The sequence below is a fragment of the Lepisosteus oculatus genome, chromosome 12 (assembly GCF_040954835.1).
Source record: "Lepisosteus oculatus isolate fLepOcu1 chromosome 12, fLepOcu1.hap2, whole genome shotgun sequence".
Classification (NCBI taxonomy): domain Eukaryota; kingdom Metazoa; phylum Chordata; class Actinopteri; order Semionotiformes; family Lepisosteidae; genus Lepisosteus; species Lepisosteus oculatus.
This window is the reverse complement of record NC_090707.1, coordinates 37,438,504-37,454,753: the sequence shown is the minus strand read 5'-3', so window position 1 is coordinate 37,454,753 and position 16,250 is coordinate 37,438,504. Positions and strand designations below refer to the sequence as shown.

Genomic DNA, 16,250 nt, shown 5'->3' with positions numbered 1-16,250 from the left:
AGCAACATGACCCAGGCGTGTCTGTACACTTCTCCGTCCACCCACTGCACCGCAAAAACCTGAGACATTTTGCAACGTCCTACTCTTTTGACTCAGATTGGTCTTTTTCATGGAAAAAAATTAATCAGTTCAATGACCACCACCACCTCCATGGAATTTAAGCCATCTTGTTCTCTGCTGACCATTCCTCCTGCTGTCACTGGATTGTTTGGTACAAACCAGCGCGTACAGTACATGCACCAAAATATATTTATTTTTTTTCCTGCATCATTCCCCACAAATTAAAGTATTGGTTACAAAACATTCAAAATGCATGACCATTTTGGAGCATCTAAGTAAAAGATCATTCCATATTACAGCTTTTAATCTCCACCTGTGATCAATACTGAAAATAGTTTAATTGGTATGTTGCATAGATATTTGGGACCAACTCTTCATGGGCGTGTCCAATACGGGGACCCTCCCACAATGGGTGTGGCAAGCAGGGTCCCTCCCACTGTGGGTGTGTCCAAACACAGCACCCTTCCCATCACAGTCTGTTTATCACCTATCAATGGTTTAGCTGGACAAGCTGAGGAAAGGTTGAGTGACGTCTTGTGTGCTGAAGTATCCTTTTTGATTCTCAGGGCTGGCCGAAAAAACAAGTTAAAAGTCTGAGCTAACAAGCCACTCAATTAAGCCATTAATTAGCATGGGAGATGTAGAGCTGATCGGGAAGGAAAAGCAGCCGACAGAGTTCCTGCAGGACCTGGGCTGGGAAATACTGCTACACAGCAATCAAGACCCCACACCGCTAACCTGAAAATGGCCAGAGGCAGAGATCCAAGAGGAAAACATGTTGTAGAACTACAACACGACAGTACTGACATGACAGTGCAACACCACTTAAATGTGGTGATGTCAAGGACGGCCATTTTTACCCAGAATTCCATCACTCCTTTCACAGTTTCACAGCAGGTGTGTGTCAGGCTACAGTGCAAAGGCAGGAGGAAGCAAGAAAGATCTTGACAATCACATGGCGGCTGATTAGAGGGGTTTACAATGGTCCCTTTCGGATCATCTTGGAGCTTCTTCAGGTGGAACCCCTTGGGTCACAACTCCCAGTTCTCACCCGACGTCATGCATTTCAGAGAAGAATATTGCACGATGAGATCACAATTCAAGGGGAGGAATTCAGGCTTCCCCGTCTTCCTGGCAGGGAGAAGGGATCAATGTATTTGGGGAAAATGGCAGAATCAAGTCATTGTGCCACCTGGTAAGAACATGGGACCCGTCTGTGGGTGCTCTACTGGAGTGTGCCACTGGGCAGGGACGTCAAGGCTAACCCAGGCCAACCTGGCGGAACCATACATCTCGGCTGGCCCTGGAGAGTCCGGGAATCATGGAAGATGGGCTGGAATCTACTGCACAAGGAAAAGAGGCTCCTTTGTGTTTGACACTCCACCCCCCCACCCCTCCACAGGGCAAGCCGAGGGAAAATGGAGGGATCACACCTGGAGTGCTCCAGCACACCACCGTGCAGGGCGCCTGGTTCAAGGGCCCGGGCCACTCTGGGTTCTGATCCACCAGGCCGAACCCCCTCTCCGCACTGCTACCCCGGGACCGGCCCCGCCCGAGTTCCTCTGAGGATTGGCGGCGGCCCGCGACAGACGCCAGCACAGGACCGCGGAGAGAGGGCAGCAGGTCATCGAGCGCGCAGCCAAACCAGCACAACAATGGTGAACCCCTGCAGAGATCAGGAGGGCTCCTCCGCCAGCCGACATCCATCTGGGGCTCAGTCCACCAGCCCCATAACCCAGGGGGCAGAAGCACAGCAGCACCAGCCTGCTCCGAGAGGACCTGCCTTGTACTGATTGTTCCCCTTTGGCATTTGGAGCGGTCCCAATAAGGTTTGGGACACCCCCTTCTCCAGCTGTAGGGAAGTTCCCTACAATGTCCGACAGGGAGGCGTGAAAGTTGGGGTTTCTTTCGGCAGCTAAAGCCGATGCAATCAGTCCATCTGCGAGCACTGCGCTTGGACAAGGGCCCCAACTTTCACGTCGAGTCAGAAGCTGGAAAAGGGAAACGGGAGCGCAGAGCATCGCTTTGATCATTTTGTTAAAAGACGGTTTTAGGCAAATCAAGGCCGGCAATATCTCCCTGAATATTTTCCATAAGGAAATATGGCATGAGTAGATCATTAGTCATCATTGCTTGGCCTTTTTTGTTAAAAGGGAAATTTGAATGTGGCAAAGCCACAGAAACACCGTTTCCGAAAGAAACTGTAGTGCAGCACTCTTTCTGAATACTGTTCCATAGCATTTCTCTAAAACAAACACCAGAGCAGTAGTCCATGAGGACCTTGCTCAGCAGCTTCAGCTATCGTTAAGAACTTGCAACCAGTTGCCTAAAAGGCCTTCATCTGAACCTGCAGCTGTGATATCCTGGGTTCCTTTTAGTGATGTCACAGAACCACTGAAACACCAGCATCTCAACGGCCTCCTTGCAGGCATGACCTCTGGTTCATGTATTTTTTGTTAAGTGTGCACACAGAGATAGAGGCTGCTGCAAGAGTCTTTTCATGCTCTGAACTTTAACACTTAAGTCACTTCAGAGCTAAGGTGCTTTATGCAAACAGGACCTCATGCACTGACTCAATTCCGATACTATCTGACAACCGGGCTCAAATGGCAAAGAACACCCTCAAAACCCAAATACAGTATCCAGGGCACTAAGTTCTCATTGCGGGAGGAGTGAATACGAGCTCCAAACCACACCGATATTTTTAGGGACCCAGATGTAGACAGCAGCTCATTTATAGTCACGTCGTACCGACCCATGGGGATTCCCGTACAACACTTCCTTTCCTCTTGAAGTAAAATCCTTCACGTAGAAGTGTCCATTGGTAGGTCTTGGGGGGATCAGTCCTTTCCCCTTCTGCATGACCCTCTCTCAGGACAGGATGCATTCTTTCTTGTTCGAACGGCCGACAGCCTCCTTGGAGCCCTGTATGCCTACAGAGGCAAACACAGTGACAAAAGGACAGAATTAAGAGCTGGAGTTCACAGACCAGGACTGTTTCTGCTGCCTGTAGTCTCTGGCAAGCTCATCTAGGGCTCTAGTGTTTTGGTACTTTTGTTCTCGAGTGGGTGTCGTCAGCCTTGAAGCTGAGCCGAGCAGCACTGCCACTCAGCTGAGTGGATAGTAGTAGGAGCATGATTTTGCGATGACCCTATTTTTGCTCGCACTCCCTGCCTGGGAGAGAAATTCAAATTTTGTTCTCCACCCTCGATTTTCAAGAAAACGAGCCTGAAAACCCGCACCAAGGGGAGAGCGGACCGCAAACCGCAAGCGAAGCCCGGTCGCGCGTACGCACCTTCTCCGTTGGCGTTGCTGACGGTTCTCAGAGACACGCTCCGCGAGACGTGTTTGGAGCCTCTCTTGTCCTTCCTGTCCGGGGTCGGGAGGGGGGTCTCGGGCTTAATCACGACCTCAAAGCTGTCCTCCAGAGCCTGGCTGGAGTTCGAGGGCTGCAGGGGGTGGCGGCCGAGGGCGGGGGCGGGGCCGGCGTTGCCGGGGGGCGTGGCGTTGCCAGGGGGCGTGGCGTTGGACCCCGCGACCTCGCTCTGTTTGCCACTTTTTCCCCTCCCGAGGTAGAACCTTATAGAGCTGCGCTGCTTCTTCAGGGACAGCCCGCCGGGCTTTTTGGTACCACTCTTCCCCTCGGCATCCTGGGCCCCGGGCCCCGGGAGCGGGGACACGGTGTCCGCTCTTTCACTGCTAGCTTTCTCGCCTTGCAAAAACCGCCGCATGATCCCCGGGGAGCCCCCGCCGTTGCCGGCGAGCTCCTGGCAGGAAGTGGACATGCCCAGGGTGTTCCCCACCACCAGGGAATACTTGGGATTGTGGTACTTGTGCGCCGGCGCCCGGATGTTGCCGGGAGGGCCGCCGTGGATGTCCATGGCCTGGAACCGAGAGGTAGTCGGAGCGGGCGGCGGCCTGGACTCCGTCTTGACCGGCGCCGGGCTGGGCTCGGGGGGAGCAGGGACGCCCAGCTCCTTGTACAGGTCCACGGGCAGCGAGGCGGCGTACAGCTCCCGGAAGTCGTGGTCGAAGACGTCCACCACCTGGCCCGTCATCACCGTGATCAGGTTGCGGTCCATCCTGGACGCGGTCCAGGTGAAGCTGCAAGACAGCACCGCGGTCAGCGGGGCGCCGGGCTCCTCCACCCTCGCCTGCCCGGTGAGCACGGAGTCTCCGGGACCCCGCGGGACCCCGATCTCTTAATTTAATATACAGGCCTCGTCCAGCGCACATCAGGACCGTTATGTCGAAAGAATTAGAATTACATGCACACCTGCCCATATTACTGCATACATTACCCTTCTATGAAGCAGCAATTACTGCAACAGAATTGTAGCTGCCATTGGACGTGAAGGGAATCTGTCTCGATAATTACAATTACTGCCAACCGCGGTGCTGCAGTTGTAATTACACGGTAGTGGTAGCAGGCGGATTTCTCAGAAGGGCTCAGGATGAGCAATTTGCCGAGCTTCGCAAAGATGCCGATAAAATCTTGCACCGCTCAGACGGCTTTTCGCGAGCTCATTTGCAACTCTCTCGAAAAATTCACCTCGCATGAAAGTTATTCAAAACCAAACCGCACGATGATATTTATGGAAAGAGGAATATGAGCGTATGAGCTCTCCGGGCTGCTGCTTCGCAGGCCAAACTGCAGGTGGGGCAAGAAAAAAACATTAATACTGAAATCAGCACAACCCCCTGGATCCCCTACAGCTCTTACCTTTTTTTTTTTTATAAACTGAATTGCATGTTCAAGTCCCATTTGAGAAAAGGAAACCAATAGCAGGGGCTTGACTTCATAGGCACAAGACCTTGCGATATGTCCTCAGGGGATCTCTCATAAACATGCGTGGTGATGTGACTCTCATCGGCTCCTTTTACAAGAAGTCAGATCGGTGCGTCCCGAGGGGATTTCATGAATACCCATTTCTGCTTCAATTGGACAAGCTTCCTCGCGATGCTTGTGGTGAGGGTCTGATGAAGCAGACATCGCCAGCATTGCATTCTGACTGCTTCCGATTCCAAACCAGCCTTTCCCCCCCATCTAACCAGTCCTTTATTGTTTATTTAATTGCTAATTAGCAAGGTTGGTGCAACGACCCAGGCACTAGTGGTACTGGAGTGCTGCCTCTCACCTGTAGGATCCCGACACCACCTTCTCCCCATCCACCAGCATGTATTTGCTGCTCAGGGCTCCGGGGATCTTCCCGAAGGACAGGGCCAGGCCGATGCCCTCCACCGTCCTCACGCGCAGGTTCTGAAACGGGCACAGACAGGGGCAGGCGGGGCAGGGGAAGGGAGCGGGACAGGGCCTAAAGGCAGGGCTAGCTGGAGCAAGCGGAGGAGTCAGGACGAGATACAGGACAGGTCTTCCTGACCGTCAGCAGAGTGTGAGCGCTGCTTAGAGCGCTGCTGAGCTGAGCAAATAGATCTGAGCTAAGAGATCTGTGTTGAGAGATCCATGCTGAGAGACTGAGCTGAGCAAAGAGATCTGTGCTAAGAGATTGAGCTGAGCTAAGAGATCCGTGTTGAGCTGAGAGATCTGAGCTAAGAGATCTGTGTTGAGAGATCCATGCTGAGAGACTGAGCTGAGCAAAGAGATCTGTGCTAAGAGATTGAGCTGAGCTAAGAGATCTGTGTTGAGATATTGAGCTGAGCTAAGAGATCTGTGCTAAGAGATTGAGGTGAGCTAAGAGATCTGTGTTGAGCTGAGAGATCTGAGCTAAGAGATCTGTGTTGAGAGATTGAGGTGAGCTAAGAGATCTGTGCTAAGAGATTGAGGTGAGCTAAGAGATCTGTGTTGGGAGATCTGTACTGAGATCTGAGCTGAGAGTTTGGGCTGAACTAAGAGTGCGAGTCGTAAAGGCCTTCTGGTCTGGATTACTGAAAGGGCTGGGCTTGCTCTGCTGTGGGGCGAGCCGTACCGCACGTCTCAAGAGCCGTCAAGCGTGGGGACAGGCAGGCGTTACCTGCAGGTGTCTGCCGTTGATGTGCAGGCTGTGGCACATGTCGGTGAACTGGGGGGCCCCCGCGGGGTCCAGGACAACGTAGACGGGCACGCCGCGCTTGGCCGAGGCGTCCAGCAAGTCCTGGAAGATCTGGACGTCGGTGAGGGAGTCCATGACGACCGCCAGCACCTGCAACACACGCGGACGCACGGAGCTGGTGGGACGTTCCCTCGAAACACCCGGCCGCCCCCCCCCGTCCCGCCGGGTGCACCGGCAGCCGAGATCCCTTCAACCTCCCGAGAAGAACAGGGCCGGTGTAGCTGGGAATCGCACCACACTCGGGTCGCAAGGCGAGACGGAACCCCAGACGCACACTTCCTGGAAGTGTGCAAAAGCTTAAGCAGCCGCGCGGCAAGATTCACTAGAAACGGGCGTGCAAACGCCAAACTCAGCAGTTCTAGCCGCCTAGGTTGAGTGGGTGTGGTCAAGAGCATGCAAAGACCCAAAGTATGGCGTGGTCCTTCTCTACAAGTAACGCCTACAATATACCTTCTCGCCAAACTCACCCCCGCGGCGAGAGACGCACCCAGACGACCAATCCATCCCGCCGGGCGGCGCGAACTTTTTTTTTTCCTGCACCCCGAGACGTTCGGGGCGCGCGGACCTCCCAGGGCGGGGTGAGGGACAGAGACGCGAGGAGCAGGCTCCCCGGGCGCGGAGCAGGTAGCCAAACGGACCGCGGCGCTCCAGGTTTCCCGCTTTCCTGCTTCCAGGGGAGCTACCAGCTAAATTCTGGAAAGGGCGCGTTGGGGGGGGGAACAGAGCGGGAAGGAGAATATCTCGGAGAGCGAGCTGGCCAGACTTCGGCCTCTCCCAGTTCAACACTGACTGTATATCTAGCTGTCCGGGGGACAGCTGGGAGAAGGTATATTGTAGGCGTTACTTGTAGAGAAGGACCACGCCATACTTTGGGTCTTTGCATGCTCTTGACCACACCCACTCAACCTAGGTGGCTGGAACTGCTGATCCAAGAGAAATTAAACTGCTCAGCGCCAGGCTCGTTGTCGATGTTGCGGACACTTTCCCTAATTGTAGGGCTCTCCATCTCCTCTGCTCTTCCCCGCTCGGCCTTTGTCCCTCGTTGGCCAGAAACACACTACCTTTGCGATCCTGTGCCGATCACGTAGCCCACCGGTTAATCCTGACGGGTCTGTATTTCGTGGCGTAAAAATAGTCTTTTGGCTTTCGGGCCGAGGAGAGAGGAACAAGCAATGTTAATGACGAAGATCACCTGACCGCGAGCCAGTAAGACCTGACTGGTGAATGGGGCGGATCAGCTATAATTCACACGTTCCCTACGGCCCGCTCATGTGAAGTTCACCTTGAGCGGCTGTGCTCAGGGTTTTAAAGACTTTGATCAGCATAAGTCAAAGACTGTTCAATGACAAGCTTGGTGGCTCCATCCCAACCTAAGCCGTGTCAACAACGGTCGGATTTTCAATCAATAAAAAAGGAGGCTTGGAGTAAACTGCTCTTGCAACAACACAAGTACACCTTGCACCGTGGGTGACTCAGCGCAATGACTTAGGGGCGCTCAGGGCTGGCACCCACTCACACCCCCCTCGTGTGCAGTCCTGGCCCTGGAGGGGTCAGTGTGTCTGCAGCAGGGCTGTCCAGTCCTGGAGGGTCAGTCAGTTTGTCTGCAGCAGGGCTGTCCAGTCCTGGAGGGTCAGTCAGTGTGTCTGCAGCAGGGCTGTCCAGTCCTGGTCTCGGAGGGCCAGTCAGTGTGTCTGCAGCAGGGCTGTCCAGTCCTGGTCTCGGAGGGCCAGTCAGTGTGTCTGCAGCAGGGCTGTCCAGTCCTGGTCTCGGAGGGCCAGTCAGTGTGTCTGTAGCAGGGCTGTCCAGTCCTGGTCCTGGAGGGGTCAGTCAGTGTGTCTGCAGCAGGGCTGTCCAGTCCTGGTCCTGGAGGGTCAGTCAGTGCGCCTGCAGCAGGGCTGTCCAGTCCTGGTCCTGGAGCTGGAGGGGTCAGTGTGTCTGCAGCAGGGCTGTCCAGTCCTGGTCCTGGAGGGGTCAGTCAGTGTGTCTGCAGCAGGGCTGTCCAGTCCTGGTCCTGGAGGGTCAGTCAGTGCGCCTGCAGCAGGGCTGTCCAGTCCTGGTCCTGGAGCTGGAGGGGTCAGTGTGTCTGCAGCAGGGCTGTCCAGTCCTGGTCCTGGAGGGGTCAGTGCGTCTGCAGCAAGGCTGTCCAGTCCTGGTCCTGGAGCATCAGTGCGTCTGCAGCTGGGCTGTCCAGTCCTGGTCTCGGAGGGCCAGTCAGTGCGTCTGCAGGTTCCCTCTTCAAAGCAGGAAAGGAAAACCTTACAGACACCCAGGCCCTCCAGGACCAGAACTGGACACCGCTGGACAATAACACATTGCAGCAGCCGTGGACTTTGCAGAGATGAGCAATCCTGGTTCAAGCAAGCCAGTGTGTTCGCAAGCTCGTTACTGTCTTAATTAAACTCAATAATTGGGGCTGCTGAGGTGCAAGTGCACTGAAAAAGACCTAGAAAACCTGCAGGCACACACGCCCTCCAGGAATGCTCCGGTGTTTCCTTCCAGGACAGGCCCAGAGCTTTCCAGCTGCCTGTGCACACAGACACACCCCAGTTCCGTTCTGCTCCAACACCTGGAAAGGTCAACTCGCCTCTCAGCTGCATGCAAACCCTGCGGCTCCACCCTCTGTTATCTGCAAAAGCTCTTTCTCTCTCTCGGCTTCTTGCCACAGCCGGGAGAAGGTTTCGTATGAACAGGGAAATCCAGCAGGAGGGAGACGCTGGAGATGTGTTGAGGTGCCGTGTTGGGGGCAGAGCAGAGCACTGGCTGTTTGGGATGCTCCGACAGGGGCTTTTCCCCAAACTTTGCACACATCTTAAACCATTAAGCTGGGAGCTCCACTTTGATAACATTGGATTCTCAAGATGAGGGAGCCTTCAGCCCAACTCCAATCATAGATGAAGAGGAAAAGTCTCCGACAACACGGATCCCCCACAGAAGGTGTAGCACCAAAAAGGAATTTAAGGAGTAGTGCATTGAAAACAGATGACAGGAGGCACATTGTTACACAAAGGGCGGCAGGAGACTGGAACTAGACCCTCAGCACTATTGCTGAAGCCGATACCCTAGCATTCGTCCAAGACTAAGCTGGCTAAGACCCCCCAGGTCAGCAGTACCACCAGGTGTGATGAGCTGAATGGCTTTTAATTGAGAATCCTTCTTCTGATCCTGTGACCTGATCTCTCACAAGCATTACTGTATTCAACAACTGTGAGGAGGAGTAAATAGAGTATTTAAGATAAATCTATGCAATTACACCCTGATCCCCCACAAACCCAAGATGTTTGTAAAAATGTTTGCCGTAAGGAATTGAGAGACTGCGTCCTCCGTGCTCCAAAATGATTAAATTTTAAGCCTTTCATTATATGCAGAAGTTACATCCACATGAGGCCAAACAGCAAATAAGCCAGAGCAATTACCTCACTTAAAATGCACAGAGAGGTTGCTGAGCTCATATTTTTTAAATGACTGGTAGAGCAATCAAAGCACAGATGGCTTCATGATTAAAACACAGGGGGCAGTATTCAAAAACCACGCATTGAATTGAAACTTCAAGTGCTCCGAAGTTCAAGGTTTTGCAGGAATTCCAGAATTGATTTCTGCACTGGGACCTGTGGGGCAGCTCACAAGACAGGGACTGGATGAAAGTCCTATGCAATAGGAGCTGGGGTGCCTGCATGCCTGTTGTCTCTGCTTGTCTGGTGTTTAACCTCACAAACACTGGGCTGAAAGACTTCTCCCGTCTCCCTGGTGTGGCTTCCAGGACACCGAACACCGCATTTTAACCTGAAACAACTCTTCTTTGCAGGTCGGAGTCTTTCTATTATCCCGAGAGCAGTGAGAGACCGACTGTGGGCCGTTTCTGGAGTGTGGGAGCGACTCGAGAGCCCAGTCAGACCCCACCTTGAGCAGCACAGTGTTCAACAACCCTGACATGATCAGAGTTCAGTTACCGAAAACCGGCTTCCAAACCAGGCCAAACCCGGAACAAAACTCAATATTAAAAAGGAGAATTGGTTATAATGTATATACTATATAGTGGAAACATGTTACCACTGAGTCCCGTATAGAATACCCATGAACGCGTTGATTTAAGACACATCCTGCTGGATATTAGCAGCAGGAATGAGCTTCCCTATCCCAGCTCTCACAGTGAGCCATCACACTCAGAGGTCGAAGATCACATTTGTCTTTCTGCCACACCTGTGTGGAGAGACCTGGCTGCGTCCGCCTGCTGAGTCAACAGCAGAACGAATCCGTGTGGATCCAGAGGCGCGCACGGCACTTTCAGTCAAGAGCACAGGAAAGCCACAGAGCGCGGGCTTCTGCGAGCTAACTTGCTGTGCAAATAATTTTATAACAAATAGCTTAAATTATGCATTCAACAGGAAGGCCTGAGCGGAATCTGATTGGGAGGAACGCGCACTCAATAAACCTAGAAATAAAAACCTCTCTCAGGTTCAGCAAGCTGTACTCCAGTTATGAAAGCAATGAATAACCTTGCTTCAGAGAGACTGTAATTGAGAATATGCGTCTGGGCTGATGAAAACAAACTGGTTTCACTAGAGGGCTCAGGCAGCAGCTGGAGTGAGACCTGTTGATTCTGCCGGGCTGCTGTCAAGACACTCCTGCCGGGGGGAGCCATCGACAGGCTCGCTGGGGCTCGGGACAGGGCCCGACACAAGCCACCTCCACACGAGCCAAAAGCCCCCGGGGCGAGGGGCGGGGGGGAAATCGCTCGGAGCGCAACGCGGGAACAGCTGGGACCGGTGCCCCAAGGCGTCCGAAACGCCTCCCGAGCCCCCCCATGGGGCGGCGCCCCCGCCTCCAGTCCCGGGGAACCCCCCCGGTGCACGAGGACTCACAGCCCCCCGAACCGCCGCAGGAGACTAGCAGAGCGACAGGCGAGAGGGGAACGAGACAGGAAGATCAAAGACCTCTTCCCCGGCTTTGTTGGAAGGGGTGCCAAGTACTGGTTTTGGAGAACTAGTGTACAACTTGGGATATTTTAAAGCTTTTTTGTTTTGTTTAGTTTTTTAGTTTTGTTTACTTTAATCTGCGCAGTCGAGGGGCCTCAGGCAGGTGGGTTCTCTCCAGGCGCTCCGGCTGCCTCCCACTGCCCCCCCACCCCGTCCCCCTTCATGCACTGCTGTCCCATCCTGCCTCATTCCCACTGCCTGCTGGGATAGGCTGAGACTCCCCACGATGCTGCCTCGGACCAGCACTTATGAAAACCGAAGGCTGGTCTCTACGTCGCTTAATTTCACGAGTTATCCGGGCCTGAGACCCCCTGGGGCTCCTCCAATCCCACTGGGAGTCTGGCTCTTCCTCTCCCCTGCGCCCACATGGTCAACTGTTGCTATGGTAACTGCTTCGGAAGTCTGTGGAACCCTCCGTAACCAAGTTCCACGAAGGCTGCTAGGCCAGATCGAGCGATTTCATTGATCACCGTTCAACCGTACCGAGTGTCTGGAAACTGCTGGGCCAGGCCTCTGCAGGACCAGGGTGGGGGGTATCGGCAGGGTAGGAAAAGCCGTCAACATGCTCCAGTCAGGCCAGTTACGAGCTCAGCTGGGTTAGGAGCGGAGCTGGGATGAAACCTGAGCTCCGGTTGGGCTTCCCGGTCTATATAGTCCCCAGCTGCTGCGTCCCTGACCGTAGCCACACGACTCCCAGTCTGGCCCCCTCACACTGGCTGCCAGCACAATACAGGATCGGCCTTACTGTTTATGTGTAATACCACAGAGATTTTAGCACTGAGGGCAGGCCGTGGTATTAAAGAAAACATCAGTAATGAGCCCTTTTGCTTGCCAAGAGAGTGCCAGTCTCCCCAGAGATGCACGCTGGCTGACACCCACCCGTTCAAAGAAATGTTTGCACAAACCAGGAAGTGAAGGAGGCGAGTGACCTGCAGTTACCATGGCAACGGCTGGGGGCCTTTATCCCCATACAGATGACCTCTGAACCTGAGCAGATTATCCCAGCACCAGATTAAACAATAAACAACCTGTAATACCTACTGAATGGGGGTGTGGGGGTGAATATTTTCCACCCCCCATCTTCAGAAGGTCTTAGCCAGGCTGTCTCAGGGCACGATAAATTAACGTCTAGGTTGCGCCTGGGCTGCGAGTGGAGACGCCGGTCGGACTGCGTACCGGAAGTGCCTCTGCCTCGCGTGCCCCGCCAGTTCCGGCCGTGACAGAATAAAGAAAGTGAAATTAGGCGTCTTCCACAGCTGGGTTGTTTTTACAGTCGCCTGTGCCAGTGAAATACGGGCTGTCATTAAATTATCTAAAAACGAGCTGCTTCGATATCATCAGTGTTGTTGTTAATAATAACAATAACAATAATATTCTTGTAAGTAAATAATAAAAATGGCATGGGGTTCATAAACTATACAAGGCCTATATGAACGAAAAAAAAACAGTCTCTTGAAAACCTCAAACGAGTGATATTCACACCCGTTGTCAACCTTGAGTTCGGTCCAAACGAGCTGACGGTCTTTTTAGGGTTCGCGTCCTGGCCGAGGCTGAAGATACGGAACCTTATGAAGGTGTGAGCCGGGAGGGACACCGGAGACCGACGGGCTCCTTGCACCCCAGTCTATCCGCATTACAACACATGAACTGAAATCGGTCGTCTACAAACCCTTCGTTATAAGCCCGCACGGTCACACGTGCAGTGAGACATGAAGGATGAATTATACCAAGGGTTAACACCGCGAACAACTACAATCCGTGCGAAACACTACTAGTTACTGACCTGTTGACAACCGTCTTGCTTTTAAAACTAGAATCACACACACAGTGCCTTGGGGGGGGATCCTGGAGGTATTTTATTCTGCCCGGGACAACAGCCCGGCGGGGTAAACTGAAGCGCACACTGCCGTCCTCACCCCTCGCGTCACAGGGCGCGCCGGCCGGAACTCACCTTCCTGGCCTCCTGGATCAGCCTCCGAACCACCGCCTTGATGTGGGGCCCGTTCTCCTTCGGGGGGTGCGTGTGAACCGTCACCCGGGTGACCCCCTTGTAGAAGCCGGTGTCCGGCCAGCCGATGTCCAGCGGCGGCACCTCCGTGTCCGACATCTTGGGCCAGTAAGTGGAATGCACGCCCGAGTCGGCTTTGGACCCGGCCGCGCCGGGCGGTTCCGAGCCCAACTTGTCCTCGCCGTCCGTCTCGTACTCGCGGAAGGTTTCGCGGATCCTCCTGATCTCCCGGGAGGAGAGGAACTCCTTGATGTCGTCCTGCTTGATGCGCATCCTGAAGGCTCCGTCGCCGTTCTTGAGAAGCTGCTCCACTGCCCCCCGCTGTTCCTCGCTGTAGTAAAACTCGGGTTTGGACTCCGGCACCTTCTCGTTGACGTGGTCGTCGTCCATGCACGCCAGCTGGGAGTCGGCCATCGCAATGCCACTCCGATCCCCTCCGCCCTCCCCTGATGAGAAACACTTAAAGCCGACGTCTGCCTCCAGAGACAACCGGGAACATCTTCGCTTTCACCTGTGACTAAACTGCAGGTGAGTTGTGTCTGGGCGGGGCCTACTGAATGGGCGTGGCAGGGGGCGTGGGTGGAGACAGCTCCAGCCAATCACGCTTCTCCCCTATCAAGGAATGCGGTATCAGAGGGATCTGGGCGGGGTTCGCAGACGTAAACGTGTCCCGTTTAGGAAAAGCCGGCCCTTGCTTTGATTAACTCCGTCTTGACTCATACAGGAGATGGAAAAGGTCTAACCAACTGTAAATCACACGCATGCACGAACGTTTTCAGCCTTTACCTTTATTGATCGACAATGCTCTATGTGGTATGTATGCAGTCGTCCGGTAATAATGTATGTACTCTAAATGTTAACATTGTGTTACTCGTATCTGCTTTGGCAACGCTGTAATTTATCGGCGCTGCCAATAAAGACCCTTGAATTAAATTGAGTTTCCGTCAGTCTCGATAAAAGCCTTGATTAAGACAAGCACAACAAAGGAATGGACAGAGAAATCGATATTAGTAACACCACTCCTTTCAATTTAAAGAGCTCGTGTAAGCTTGATCATACAAGAGCAAATACCTTCCCTAACATACAAAATCCCCGAATGATTTATCATTTGATTCAGTTGTATTCCCCCAAAAACTGCATTCTCTCCGTTTGTAGCCCTTATTGATTTTTAAAGACGTCGATCAAGGCTTGTACAAGGTTTGTACTTCTGTAAGTGTAACGATCAAGCAGTGGACAGAGACAATATCCTTCCTTCTGTGTAATATTTGGATTGACGTCCTGCAAAAATTAGTTCCGAGCCTGATTTAGAGGAGATTGAAGACCCCGCCCCCCCCCAAGACCTCCCCTGCTGGTCTCGACCTTGGCCCTGATGAAAAGATCCCGTACACGGCCCGACAGGGCTGTCCGCCGAATCGTCCAGTCCGGATAGCCGCTCAGCTGCGGAGTGCCAGACCGGCCCGTCAGAAGCGAACCGACACCGAACCGCAGCAGCAAACACGCAAAATGAAAGACTCATCCCAGATTCGGGGGGGAGGGCATCTGGATTCCGCGTGGGCCAACGCCCCAGGGGCAAACAAGAGAGCCGCGCCCGCCGTGGGCTGCTTCGGAAAACTATTTGGAAAATTTCCTGCAGTTCCCTGTTCCTCAGCCCAGTCGTCATGGCAACGGGGCGGCGGCCCGACTGGTTCTGGTCCCTCTGCCCCATCGCCCGGAGCCTAAGAGCGACGTGACGTCACTCATTTTCATCTCGGCGCCTCACGCCGTCATGCCCCGTGATAGGGTGCAGCTAGGTCCAGTAAAACGCACAAAACACAGCTGGTTCTTTCAGGCCTCACGCTGATAGCGCGGATCCCTGTCTCTCGTCATTGCCCTGGAACAGCTGAAGCTGTTAACCGGCTCTCGACCTGGTTTGTCAACAAACAGTGAACTGCTGCTGCAAGGGGTCGTGCTAATTTTTAAATGTCGCCTCCGTTTCTTCCGAGACGGCGGAAGCTGCCGAGCAGATGGCGGTGCAGGCTCTCATGCTATTTATCTAATCTTCTACGTAGCGCATTAAAATCAGCACATCAGTACAGGAGCCGCTGTGCATCAGATAAAAAGCTCGATTCGGGTCGAGCCGGGGCACGAGCCACAGTTAACACCTCTCGGTTGGTTCCTGCTGCAAATGCACGTGACTGCGAAGGAGGAGGAGGAGGAGGAACGCGGATAGTTGATCAGCGATTGAAAGGCAGATAAGAGGTGGAGAAAAACAAGAAACAACACCGTATGAATGCCTTCAAAGACGATCCTGCTCCTCCGCTGACAGCTGGACTTTCCCTCCTGTAGAAAGACTTCCTGGATCACGGGTTCCGCACTGACGGGCGCGGCGTGCCTTTCATACCGACGCCGGCCGTCCGTGAAAAGACTGCCCTTATTTTCCAATAAGACTGTGGGCTTGGGTGGTGGCCTATTGTCCCAGGTGCACGCACAGGTATTGTACAGCAGAGTGCACCTGTTGGGGAAACTGAAAGTGTGCCATCACTCCCCAAATCGAGCGCCGATGTATTTAGGCTCTGGCTGATGTCCACCCTTGCTGACTGTCCACTGCATTCATCGCTCAGCTTAGCCCGTGCTAACTGGACAGTGACGCCCCTGGACCCTCTGTGGAGCCCGTGAGTCCTCCAGGACAGCGCCTCACCAGTCACCTGCAGCAGCCAGGCTCCTGGGTCAGGAAGTGGGAAGACGATGGTTTTCCACCAAGTGACCCAGGGGAAATAAAGACACTCTGACGCTCAGAGGAAGCTGGCTCACTGGGGTGCTTGGGCAGCAGCCCGACTAAACGAAAAAGAAATGAACGTGCAATGAAAAAAAGTCCATCCAGTGGACAGCTCCACTCTGACCGGCAGGAACACCTGAGGCCTGAAGCCGACCGGTTAAGAGGGAGAGAGCATTTAGAACCAAACTCTGGAGGGACTCTACACAAAGGGTGGTGGGGGTGTGCTGCTGTCAAAGCTTGGATGCTGAAGCTGCTGGAAGGGAGATGGCCACATGGGTTTCTTGTGGTTTGTAAGGTGGGCTCATCTGCTCGAGGTCTTCAAGCCCGCAAGAGTCGGTGCGATGTCAAGCGAGCACCTGGCCAGACTAGTGGTCCTCCCCTTGCCCCTCTCCCCACTCTCCTCG

At 53.8% G+C, this 16,250-nt stretch overlaps 1 protein-coding gene across 1 annotated transcript; it reads right to left on the bottom strand.

Moving 5' to 3' along the window:
* Positions 1 to 235: 235 nt before the first annotated feature.
* On the bottom strand, positions 236 to 16,244 carry fam83fa (family with sequence similarity 83 member Fa). Its single transcript, XM_006636861.3, has 5 exons — positions 13,035 to 16,244; positions 6,033 to 6,200; positions 5,199 to 5,320; positions 3,356 to 4,164; positions 236 to 2,993 (listed from the first exon to the last, which is right to left on the bottom strand). The coding sequence occupies exons 1-5, from the start codon at positions 13,503 to 13,505 to the stop codon at positions 2,932 to 2,934; spliced, it is 1,632 nt and encodes a 543-aa protein (XP_006636924.2). The 5' UTR covers positions 13,506 to 16,244; the 3' UTR covers positions 236 to 2,931.
* Between the last annotated feature and the right edge of the window lie 6 nt (positions 16,245 to 16,250).

Bases quoted from the DNA above. Each gene is read 5' to 3' on its own strand.
- fam83fa (XM_006636861.3), bottom strand. From the start codon at position 13,505: ATGGCCGACTCCCAGCTGGCGTGCATGGACGACGACCACGTCAACGAG. The intron at 6,201-13,034 runs GTGAGTTCCGGC...CGTGTGTTGCAG, and splicing joins TGATCCAGGAGGCCAGGAAG to GTGCTGGCGGTCGTCATGGA. The intron at 2,994-3,355 runs GTGCGTACGCGC...TTGCCTCTGTAG, and splicing joins CAGCAACGCCAACGGAGAAG to GCATACAGGGCTCCAAGGAG.